At 41.1% G+C, this 11,801-nt stretch overlaps 1 protein-coding gene across 1 annotated transcript in view; it reads left to right on the top strand.

Moving 5' to 3' along the window:
• Positions 1–25: 25 nt before the first annotated feature.
• Positions 26–11,801, top strand: part of LOC100380749 (hypoxia up-regulated protein 1) — a 23,262-nt gene continuing 11,486 nt past the window's right edge. Inside the window, exons 1-12 of the mRNA XM_014197590.2 lie at positions 26–177; positions 343–380; positions 3,085–3,154; positions 3,603–3,696; positions 4,046–4,124; positions 4,890–5,044; positions 5,343–5,419; positions 5,531–5,712; positions 5,930–6,045; positions 6,233–6,419; positions 6,533–6,667; positions 8,326–8,408. Of these exons, the coding sequence (XP_014053065.2) occupies positions 3,091–3,154; positions 3,603–3,696; positions 4,046–4,124; positions 4,890–5,044; positions 5,343–5,419; positions 5,531–5,712; positions 5,930–6,045; positions 6,233–6,419; positions 6,533–6,667; positions 8,326–8,408 (1,172 nt within the window). The 5' untranslated portion in view covers positions 26–177; positions 343–380; positions 3,085–3,090. The remainder of the gene's footprint in view (positions 178–342; positions 381–3,084; positions 3,155–3,602; positions 3,697–4,045; positions 4,125–4,889; positions 5,045–5,342; positions 5,420–5,530; positions 5,713–5,929; positions 6,046–6,232; positions 6,420–6,532; positions 6,668–8,325; positions 8,409–11,801) is intronic.

Raw genomic sequence — 11,801 nt, 5'->3', positions numbered from 1 at the left:
AGATTTCTTCTCGCCAGCCATCACTGCACGTGGACCTATCACTCTGCAGTACTTGGAACGTAGAAGGCAGGCTCTATGTGTCAGCGTTCTCCTAGCGGAACAACGACTCGAGTGGATCCAATGAGATCACGCCGCGTTCTGGGCCCTATGGTGAGAACAAGCCGGTGATATAGCAAGGTAAAAATCAAGAAACCGTTATTAGTGTGGCTATGAAGAGATTTTCAGTCAATACATATAGCCAACAGTAAGAAGCACACGACGCAAATAATACGAGATTGGAAGTTTTAGCTTGTTGCAAGTTAAGTCGTGCTCTCCTTTTGTTTATATTTTTGTGTAAATCAGCCTGTTTCAAGAAACTCAACTGCTGCCGGCTCGAGAAGGTAAGGTCTGCTCTGTCACTCCTCTCATAAATGTGCCTAGCTAGCTAAGTCATTGTTTTTCCATTCTTTATCTACCTGCAAATACTGTTGTTCATAGGTTAATTGAAACAGTAACTAGCGGTTATTTCCTAACAGTCTCATTTCAAATCAACTAACTAGGCTGGTTGAGATTTTAATTTAAGGTATAGTATTCTAGTTAACTATATGGCTTTTTTTTACCTAACCTAAGTTAGCTCGTTGAACCCGTTTCCAGAACCCAAGACTGCTTTGTTTTTTAATGCTCAAGGCATTACCTGTTCTGGGCGTCCATAGTAGTACGTCAGTACTCTATGATGGGACTAGAAGTTTCTACGCTCATGTATTTGAATAACTCCATGCTAGATAGCCATTAGCTTTCTGATTGCCTATTTGCCACTTGAGACCTTTGCTAGGCTATATCCTTCATTCTGTGAAGTGCCCAAGTCCGCAGTTAGAAAAAGCATTACTTCAATATGTCACCATGCTTCCTGACTCCATCAGCACTTCAATTGACAGTCACAGAACTAATCTACTCAGATTTGCTAAGTAGAATACTTTAAAGGTACTGTACAATTCATGCCACGTGTCAAATAAATTCGTCAGTGAGATCAGGCCAATTAGATGATTGCGGGTTCAAGATCAAAGGGATTGCTACTGTACCTTGAATGCACCTGCACAAGCTGGCACCTAGAGTTTGGAAGTGTGATGTCTAAATAACCCTATGAGGTGCTGAAGAGTAATGGCAGATAATTGTAATATTCTAAAAGCTGTTGTTCCTACATCTGCACTGGTGTGGAAAGAGGCTATTATAGGGGAAAATAATATGGTGTATGCCCACCAGGCATTTGCTTTTACCTCTCCTCCTGTTCAACAGTGCAGGTGACGGAATGGACACTCAGACCGAACAGATCTTGAGATGCAATCGATTGTGCATTCAGAAAGTTTTCTCCACATTTTACTTTACAGCCTTATTCTAAAATTGAATAAATTGTTTCCCCTCTCAATCTACACACAATACCCCATAATGACATAGCAAAAAACAGATTTAGAAATGTCAGCAAATTTATTAAACTGATATCACATTTTACATAAGTATTCACACCCTTTACTCTGTACTTTGTTGAAGCACCTTTGGCAGCGATTACAGCCTCGAGTCTTGTTGGGGAGCGTCGCTGCACAGCTTTTTTCAGGTCTCTCCAGAGATGTTCAAGTCTGGGCTCTGGCTGGGCCACTCAAGGACATTGAGACTTGTCCGGAAGTCACTCCTGTCTTGTCTTGGCTGTGCGCTTAGGGTCGTTGTCCTGTTGGAAGTTGTATCTTTGCCCCACTGAGGTCCTGAGCTCTCTGGAGCAGGTTATCAATGATCTCTGTACTTTGCTTTGTTCATCTTTCCCTTGATCCTGACTAGTCTCCCAGTCCCTGCCGCTGATAAACATCCCCACAGCATGATGCTGCTACCACCATGCTTCACCTTAGGGATGGTGCCAGGTTTCCTCCAGACGTGACACTTGGCATTCAGGCCAAAGAGTTCAATCTTGGTTTTATCCGAACTAGAGAATCTTGTTTCTCATGGTCAGTCCTTTAGGTGCCTTTGACAGCCCACTTGGAGTTTGCCTAATGTGCCTTTTACTGAGTGGCTTCTGTCTGGCCACTCTACCAGAAAGCCCTGTTTGGTGTTGTGCTGCAGAGATTGTTGTCCTTCTGGAAGGTTCTCCCATCACCACAGAGGAACTCTAGATCTCTGTCAGTGACCATTGAGTTCTTGGTCACATCCCTGACCAAGGCCCTTCTCCCCCGATTGCCCAGTTTGGCTGGGCAGCCAGCTCTAGGAAGAGTCTTGGTGGTTCCAAACTTATTCCATTTAAGAATGATGGAGGCCACTGTGTTTGTGGACCTTCGATGATAACGTTTTTGGTACACAATCCTGTCTCAGAGCTCTACCGACAATTCCTTCGACATGGCTTGGTTTTTGCTCTGACATGCACTGTCAACTGTGGGACCTTATCTAGACAGGTGTGTGTGCCTTTTCAAATCATGTCCAATCAATAGATTTTACCACAGGTGGACTCCAATGAAGTTGTTAAACATCTCAAGGATGATCAATGGAAATAGGATGCACCTGAGCTCAATTTCAAGTCTCTTAGCAAAGTGTTTGAATAGTTATGTAAATAAGGTATTTGTTTTTTAATTATAGGGTGTTGTGTAGAATGATAAGGGGAAAAATGTATTTAATATATTTTAGAATAAGGCTGTAATGTAACAATGTGGAAAAAGTTAAGGGGTCTGAATACTTTCACAAAGCACTGCATTTGCTTTGCTGCTTCTAGAGCATGCGGATGTGCTCACTATTTCCTTCCTGAAACAGCACACTTGTTTCCTATTTGCCTATATGCATTCAATAAAAAAATTTAACTTCTTGAGCATATATAACTGCACAGACTGGAAGGTTGTAGTAAAAAAAAATATATATATTCCCAAAGTTGACTTTTAAAACCAAGGACATTTGTAGCAAAGGGCTTTGTACATGTAGAAGAGAATGTATCTTTGATAGATTCCTGAGTCGCCAAGAATTTTGCTCCTTATGAGGTCTAACAATAGTGAACCAATTATTTATTCAGCACAGTCACCATGGAGGCTGCTATTAGTGTTTGAAAATCAATGTCTTTGTTCTGCTTTGTGTGTACAGGTCACCATGAGGAGGAAGATGTTATGGGCTCTCTTCTGCCTTGTCCTGGCTCTGCTGCCTTCACAAACGGGTACTAACGCTACACATGGTTATTCCTTCCAAGACACCTGCCTGCATCAAGCACTGGCAGATTTGCCTAACACCAAATGCAAATTTCAACACAAATCTGAATGCCTCCATTTTGAGTGCGAGAAGAAAATGGACACATGCAGAGATTTGAGTTAATCTACTCTACTGTGTCACTTCACAATATGATGCGCAGTCCATATTTGTACCTATTTACACAAGTTAATTTACTGATGCACGGGTGAACATCGATTTCATTTCAACTGACGCGAAGGACTTGTCAAATGTTTTGACATTATTTGCTCACATTGCCACCAAACCACTGTAGCCAGTGAGAAACTGTTGAAGCTAATCCTCTTTAGTATTGTCTCACATAAAATGTGTAATCATCACTTTGTTATTACAAAAGTACAGGTAATACAATAATCATACCCATTATTTTGTCCATACAGCCTCTGTAGCAGTCATGTCAGTTGACCTAGGCAGTGAGTGGATGAAAGTAGCTATAGTAAAACCTGGCGTGCCAATGGAGATTGCTTTAAACAAGTGAGTATTGCCTTTATTTCTAACCATATCACCATGGGTTATTGACTTTGTGCTTTTAGATGGAAATCCCTACTCCATTTCATGTTTTCTTTTATGTATTCACAACTATTAACATCCATTATTGCTTATGTTTAATGAGCTAGCCATTGTTCCTTACAATGTATATTAACATGGAAATAACTAAATGGGCCTGTGCCATCTTAACACATGCATGCCTCTGAAAAGTGTGGTGAACGAAATTGGGTAACTGAACAGTTGGGAGAGGGTTCGAAGTGTCAGTTCATGATAAAATGCATTCTCAAAGCTTCATCATGTTTCAATGGACTCTCTTTTCCTTTGTGTGGCACAGGGAGTCCAGGAGGAAAACTCCAATAGCTGTGTGTTTGAAAGAAAACGAGCGACTTTTTGGAGACAGTGCATTAGGAGTGGTAAGGCACTTTGTCGTGGTGGAAAAAGTACCCAATTGTCATACTTGAGTAAAAGTAAAGATGCCTTAATAGAAAATGACTCCAGTAAAAGTGAGTCACCCAGTAAAATAATACTTGAGTAAAAGTATTTGGTTTAAAATATACTTAAGTATCAAAAGTTAATGTAATTGCAAAAATATACTTAAGTACAAAGTAAAAGTAGAAATCATTTCAAATTCCTTATATTAAGCAAACCAGACTGCACCATTTTTTTTGGCATGTTTGTTTTTATTTCTGGATAGCCAGGGCTAATCTCCAACACTCAGACATCATTTACAAAGGTAGCATGTGTGTTTAGTGAGGCCGCCTGATCAGAGGCAGTAGGGATGACGAGAGATCTTCTCTTGATAAGTGCGTGAATTGGACCATTTTCCTGTCCTGCTAAGCATTCAAAATGTTACGAATACTTATGGGTTTGGGGGACAATGTATGGAATAAAAAGTACATGTATTTTTTAAACAATGTAGTAAAGTAAAAGTTGTCAAATATAGTAGTAGAAATGTAATAATAAAGTACAGAACCCAAAAAACTACTTAAGTAATACTTTAAAGTATTTTTTATTAAGTACATTTCACCACTGGCCCTTTGCCATAGGAACCTACCAGGTCACATATTTTAAAATGTCTATCATACAGTTAGTACTCTGTATTCCCCTCTGGGGGATCAATACAGTTCATTAATTCATATCTACACTGACATTGATTTGGATTTCTCTTTCATCTGCAGTCTGTGAAGAACCCCAAATTTGTCTATAGGTATCTTCAGAGCCTCCTGGGCAAGAAGCACGACAACCCACAGGTGGCGTTCTACCAGAAACGTTTCTCCGAGCACCAACTGGTGAAAGATGCGAGTCGGGGCACAGTTCTCTTTAGAAACTCAGAGTAAGTCTTATCTGATTTCCTATCATTGGTTCCCTTTTTCTTTCGTTTTAGCAGTAGATTGAGCCAAGTGATTCATTGTTGAAGTACTTTTGAAGAGTACAAATAATACTCAACTCTATGAGCCATTGGTGATGAGGGGTAAAATGCTTACCTGAACACTTATCAGTTATTAGTGTACGATGTTCCTTTGCATACAGCCTAAATTACACATTACACAGCCTGTGACAATGTTATTGATCCAGTATGTCTTATGCTTTAGTTGTGGATAAGTGTGCTTGGTTCTAATGTTTTCCTACAGAGAAATGCAGTACTCTCCAGAGGAGCTCCTGGGCATGGTTTTGAACTATTCACGTGGACTGGCTCAGGACTTTGCAGGTTTGTATGTTCACTAGTAGTATGGGGAAAAGGTTTTCTCATTCAACATTTTGTGTTGTATAATTATTTTGAAGCCCCGCCTGACTGAATATATTTTACTCTCGCTTACAGAGCAGCCCATCAAAGATGCAGTGATCACCGTCCCGGCCTTTTTCAATCAGGCAGAGCGCAGGGCGGTCCTGCAGGCCGCACAGATGGCAGGTGTTAAGGTTCTTCAGCTCATCAACGACAACACGGCGGTGGCGCTCAACTATGGTGTCTTCAGGAGGAAAGACATCAACAGCACAGCTCAGGTGCACTATCTAGGCTGCTTTTACATTTGGATTTTTTTATTTATATTGAACTAGGTTGGTGTATTCAGAACCAACTGGTAACTTTTTGAGTTGCGCTTCATAAGTTGCTTCGTGTGTAAGTAAAGTTGCTTAAGATGTCGCTTTCAACCTGTAATTGCATTAAAGTTGCTTTGTGTAACCCTAGTCTTATAGTCATGCCTGTTTTCTCCCTCTACAGAACATTATGTTCTATGACATGGGTTCAGGCAGCACGACGGCAACCATCGTCACATACCAGACGGTCAAGACCAAAGATTCGGGCACCCAGCCACAGCTCCAGATCCGAGGAGTAGGGTGAGACAAAAGGGCCTGTATACACACACACACAGGATGTTGGGGAAAGCACACACCTTAACCTCTACTCTGATCAATATGAAGTAATAGTTTTTGTATTTGTGTTTTAAATGACTTATGGTGGAGCTATGTCAAGCACATTTCTCAAATGTTCCTAACCTAGCAGATGTTCTCCATCTCTGGCCAGGTTTGACCGCTCTCTGGGGGGCTTTGAGATGGATCTGCGGCTGCGGGACCACCTAGCCAAGCTGTTCAACGAGCAGAAGAAGACCAAGAAGGACGTGAGGGAGAACCACCGCGCCATGGCCAAGCTCCTCAAGGAGGCCCAGAGACTCAAGACGGTGCTGAGCGCCAACGCCGAATTCATGGCACAGGTGAAGGGACATGGTGCTCTGTCAGTTTCATTGTCACCCATAGCGCTGTACTGTAGTTGTGTAATACTGTACATCTAAACTAAATGATCTCACTCTTGCTGTATGATGTTCAGGTGGAGGGGCTTCTAGATGAAATGGACTTCAAGGCCAAGGTGACCCGTGTGGAGTTTGAGGCCCTGTGTGCTGACCTGTTTGAGAGAGTGCCTGGACCCGTACAGGAGGCCCTTAGCTCTGCAGAGATGTCCCTGGTGAGTCACCATAGTTTGTGTTTATTCATTATTAACTAAATGGAAGAAAATGGGCTGAAACAGGAAGGGACTCCTGTTGCAAAACATTTTTTTTTTGTAATTCCATTGTGTGCCCTAATGAACATTTGATCTTATTGATCAATCACTATAACTTTATCTACCTCTTGGGGGAAACTGACTTTTATGCATTAACAATTACGTAGACAAAAGCATCATTTGACCCACAAAAAGACACAGGAAAATTGGCAGTATCAAAAAGATCACTGTAGTTTCCAATCCCCTGGGTCTGTGGAATGGCTATGCTCCTTAGGATAATGTATTCTCTTAAAATCCTATCACAATTGTGTAGTAGGGTCCAGAGCTCCAGACTGCAACCCTTTGACTTGGCTGTGCCAGTTAAAAAATTATTGGTTGCACTGGTGTGATCTGCACATGGTCACCTCAACCAAAACATCTTATTTTTGGGGGCAGATAAAACCATGAATTTGTTCAACAGTAAAGGGCATTATCCTCATGATTTCTGTAATAGAAGTGGCTGTGCTGCCGCTGTGCCTGCCTGTTTCGCTGGGGCCGGCTGCTGCAACGAGCAAGCATCTCAAACTTTCTCTTCCCCCTCGTGTGCCCCTTCGTGAATGTAACATTTTGAAATGAAATTGCGTGTACCAAACAACTTTGGATGCAACTTGTTGTACATATTAAAGAGAGGAGGGTCTCCGCTTTCTGTAGAATCATTTATTCCTTAACAATCACTATTGAGCTCAAAGCACACGGCTTTACAATCACGATATCTCATATGGCCTTGAAATATGGAGCCTGTGAAATTGCGCATCAGCTACCGCGAGTGTACTAGTCCTTTTTAGGACATTACATTTACTGTTAGATGAATATGTGGCTACTAGCAGTAGGTGTTATATTTAGTTAGAGATCCTTCTGTGTTTTTAGTTTAGTCGAATGAGGCCTATATATATAATATTGATGCACATAAAGAGGAAGGAAAATTCATCTCTATTGAACTGAAAAATTTTGACAGTAAAATTGTCATGAATTTTAGGTAGACTTGAATATCACAGGAAAGGGAGATACCTAGTCAGTTGTACAACTGAAACGTGTCTTCTGCATTTAACCCAACCCCTCTGATTCAAAAGTGTGGTGGGCTGGATTAGGTTGCATATCAAAGTATTTAGAATCATGCGTTCCTGCTTGGACATGTTGGCTATAACAACTTATTTGTATATCTCAGTAGTCTAATACACTTAAGGCATTGTGAATGATTTTTATATTGACTTTATAAGATGACGCAAGTGTATTCTATTGTGTGAAGCTGCTGAAAAAATGTGTTTTGTTCCACGAAATCATGGGCTGGTGCCGCCAACTAAAAAAGTGCCGCCAGGGGGAAATGTTAGTCTGGAGCCCTGACAATCAAAAACTGAAGTAGGATAGTTGATGTCTGTGTGACTAAAAAGTTGCACTTTGATATCGGTTTGATATGAAATTCCCATTATTGTAGTGGAATGTTCAATGGAACAATATGTTAAACTCTGACATGTTTCAGCATGACAAGCCTTCAGGGATTTATAGATTGAACCAACATGTGTTATGTTAATGTTTGTTTATTTGCAAATACTGTTTGTATATCTTCCAACATTGTCTTCTAACAGGACGAGATTGAGCAGGTGATTCTGGTGGGCGGCTCCACCCGAGTGCCTAAGGTGCAGGAGGTGCTGCTCAAAGCCGTTGGGAAGTAAGTATGTCTAGTGCTGTTGCGGTGACCGTATTACCACCACACCGGCGGTCACGAGTCATGAGTGCAGTCAAATTCCACATGACTGTTTAGTCATGGTAATTAGGCTTCTCCAAGCTCTGATGCTGCTGCTGGTCATTAGTAACCTACCAAACTTGCTAACTGCCTGGTACTCATGCCCAAAGTAGATGTCCTAACCGACTTGCCAAAACTATAGTTTGTTAACAAGAAATTTGTGGAGTGGTTGAAACACTTAGGTTGGAGTCATTAAAACTAGTTTATGTAAACTTCCGACTTCAACTGTATGTGCATAGATGACATGTATTTTTTTCCCCCGCTGCCCCTATTTCGATGCAGGTGCATAATGGTCCATTCTAAATCAAAACAAATGTAATGTATTATTTAGTATATGTAAAGACAAGATTGAATAAGTACGGAGAAAAAATGTATGAAATGTATGCATTCACTACTGTAAGTCGCTCTGGATAAGCGCGTCTGCTAAATGACTAAAATGTAAAATGAATAAAGAAAAGTCTGATGGGTGACAATATTATTTACAGTAGTGACGGTATACAGTTGAAGTCGGAAGTTTACATACACTTAGGTTGAAGTCATTAAAACTAGTTTTTCAACCACTCCACAAATTTCTTGTTAACAAACTATAGTTTTGGCAAGTCGGTTAGGACATCTACTTTGTGCATGACACAAGTAATTTCTCCAACAATTGTTTACAGACAGATTATTTCACTGATAATTCACTGTATCACAATTCCAGTGGGTCAGAAGTTTACATACACAAAGTTGACTGTGCCTTTAAACAGCTTGGAAAATTCCAGAAAATGATGTCATGGCTTTAGAAGCTTCTGATAGGCTAATTGACATTTGACTCAATTGGAGGTGTATCTGTGGATGTATTTCAAGGCCTACCTTCAAACTCAGTGCCTCTTTGCTTGACATCATGGGAAAATCAGCCAAGATCTCAGAAAATAAGTTGCAGACCTCCACAAGTCGGGTTCATCCTTGGGAGCAATTTTCAAATGCCTGAAGGTACCATGTTCATCAGTACAAACAATAGTACACAAGTATAAACACCATAGGACCACTCAGCCGTCATCCCGCTCAGGAAGGAGACGCGTTCTGTCTCCTCGAGATGAACGTACTTTGGTGCGAAAAGTGCAAATCAATCCCAGAACAACAGCAAAGGACCCTGTGAAGATGCTGGAGGAAACAGGTACAAAAGTATCTATATCCACAGTAAAACGAGTCCTGTATCGACATAACCTGAAAGGCCACTCGGCAAGGAAGAAGCCACTGCTCCAAAACCGCCATAAAAAAGCCAGACTAAGGTTTGCAACTGCACATGGGGACAAAGATTGTACTTTTTGGAGAAATGTCCTCTGGTCTGATGAAACAAAAATAGAACTGTTTGGCCATAATGACCATCGTTATGTTTGGAGGAAAAAGGGGTAGGCTTGCAAGCCGAAGAACACCATCCCAACTGTGAAGCACAGGAGTGGCAGCATCATGTTGTGGGGGTGCTTTGCTGCAAGAGCGACTGGTGCACTTCACAAAATAAATGGAATCATGAGAAAGGGGAAATTATGTGGATATATTGAAGGAACATAAGACATCAGTCAGGAAGTTAAATCTTGGTCGCGAATGGGTCTTCCAAATGGACAATAACCCCAAGCATACTTCCAAAGTTGTGGCAAAATGGCTTAGGGACAACAAAGTCAAGGTATTGGAGTGTCCATCACAAAGCCCTGACCTCAATCCTATAGAAAATGTGTAGGCAGAACTGAAAAAGTGTGCGAGCAAGGAAGCCTACAAAGCGGACTCAGTTACACCAGCTCTGTCAGGAGGAATGGGCCGAAATTCACCCAGCTTATTGTGGGATGCTTGTGGAAGGCTACCCAAAACGTTTGACCGAAGTTAAACAATTTAAAGGCAATGCTACCAAATACTTATTGAGTGTATGTAAACTTCTGACCCACTGGTAATGTGATGAAAGAAATAAAAGCTGAAATAAATCATTCGCTCTACTATTATTCTGACATTTCAGATTCTTAAAATAAAATGGTGATCCTAACTGACTTTTTACTACAATTACATTTCAGGAATTGTGAAAAACTGGGTTTAAATGTATTTGGCTAAGGTGTATGTAAACTTCAACTGTATGTACCCCAATTTGGGGTGGAATCTCCTCCTCTCAACACTACATCTCTGTTGCTAGGCAGGAAATGAAGTGACGCGGGCAGTAGACTGTTCCTCCCTTAATGTGACCTGACTTCGATCCCCTTCATCACTAATCCACGGCTCTCTCCCCTTATCAGTGCTGCCACGTGATCGTTTTCCCTGCTCTAAACACATTCCAAGCTTAATTGCATCCACCATATACCTTCCTCCTACAGATAACCATCAACTTCTGGTGTAGACCCTCTAAACCTAAGAACTCAATATTTCAATAGGATACCTGATAATTAACCCTATCCCAAGTTTAGGAGTTGGAGTCCATCAATAGTTCACACCTCATGTAGCCTAGCCCATATGCCTATATGTTTTAATAAGGTTTGTATCACAACTAAAGTGGCCAAATAACTTCTCAAAATGAAGCACATTAATCTGCTTTACAAGGAGTGTAGAGCCTAACTGGCATAAGCAGCGCATGAGTTTCAAGTTTGGGGAAGATCATTTTCACCATAAAAATGCACCTTTACAATAAAAGCATTACATGCATAATTGCATTTGCGGTCACTTTTGATAATGTGTTCCAGTAATGGAACATTCCTGCTTATAGCCTACTACCATGTGTGCATTTCTGCGCTTATTATGTGAAGAAATAGCCTAATAGTTGATCAACATTTTAAGCTAAACGTTCTGATCCATTGCGTCAGCCGCATTGCATAACAAAGGTTTTTAGATGCTAGTGGTTGTATTAATATGGGATCTATCTCATCCCACAACTGTCCCAGACTATGTTTGGAATATTTATTTCTCACGCAGAATAGAATAGGTCGACTTTTGTGCTATGGAGGATAGTATAGTCGCGCCCAAAAGTTTTGAATGACACAAATATTAATTTTCAGTCTGCTGCCTCAGTTTGTATGATGGCAATTTGCATATACTCCAGAATGTTATGAAGAGTGATCAGATGAATTGCAATAAATTGCAAAGTCCCTCTTTGCCATGCAAATGAACTGAATCCCCCAAAAACATTTCCACTGCATTTCATCCCTGCCACAAAAGGACCAGCTGACATCCAGTTAGTGATTCTCTCGTTAACACAGGCGTGAGTGTTGACGAGGACAAGGCTGGAGTTCACTCTGTCATGCCAACAGTAAAGCATCCAGCATCGCATTCATGTGTGGGGTTGCTTCTCAGCCAAGGGAGTGG

This window comes from Salmo salar, chromosome ssa04 (genome assembly GCF_905237065.1).
Source record: "Salmo salar chromosome ssa04, Ssal_v3.1, whole genome shotgun sequence".
In the NCBI taxonomy this organism is placed as follows: Eukaryota; Metazoa; Chordata; class Actinopteri; order Salmoniformes; family Salmonidae; genus Salmo; species Salmo salar.
The sequence above is the reverse complement of the archived record's forward strand: the minus strand, read 5'-3'. Positions and strand labels throughout refer to the sequence as shown.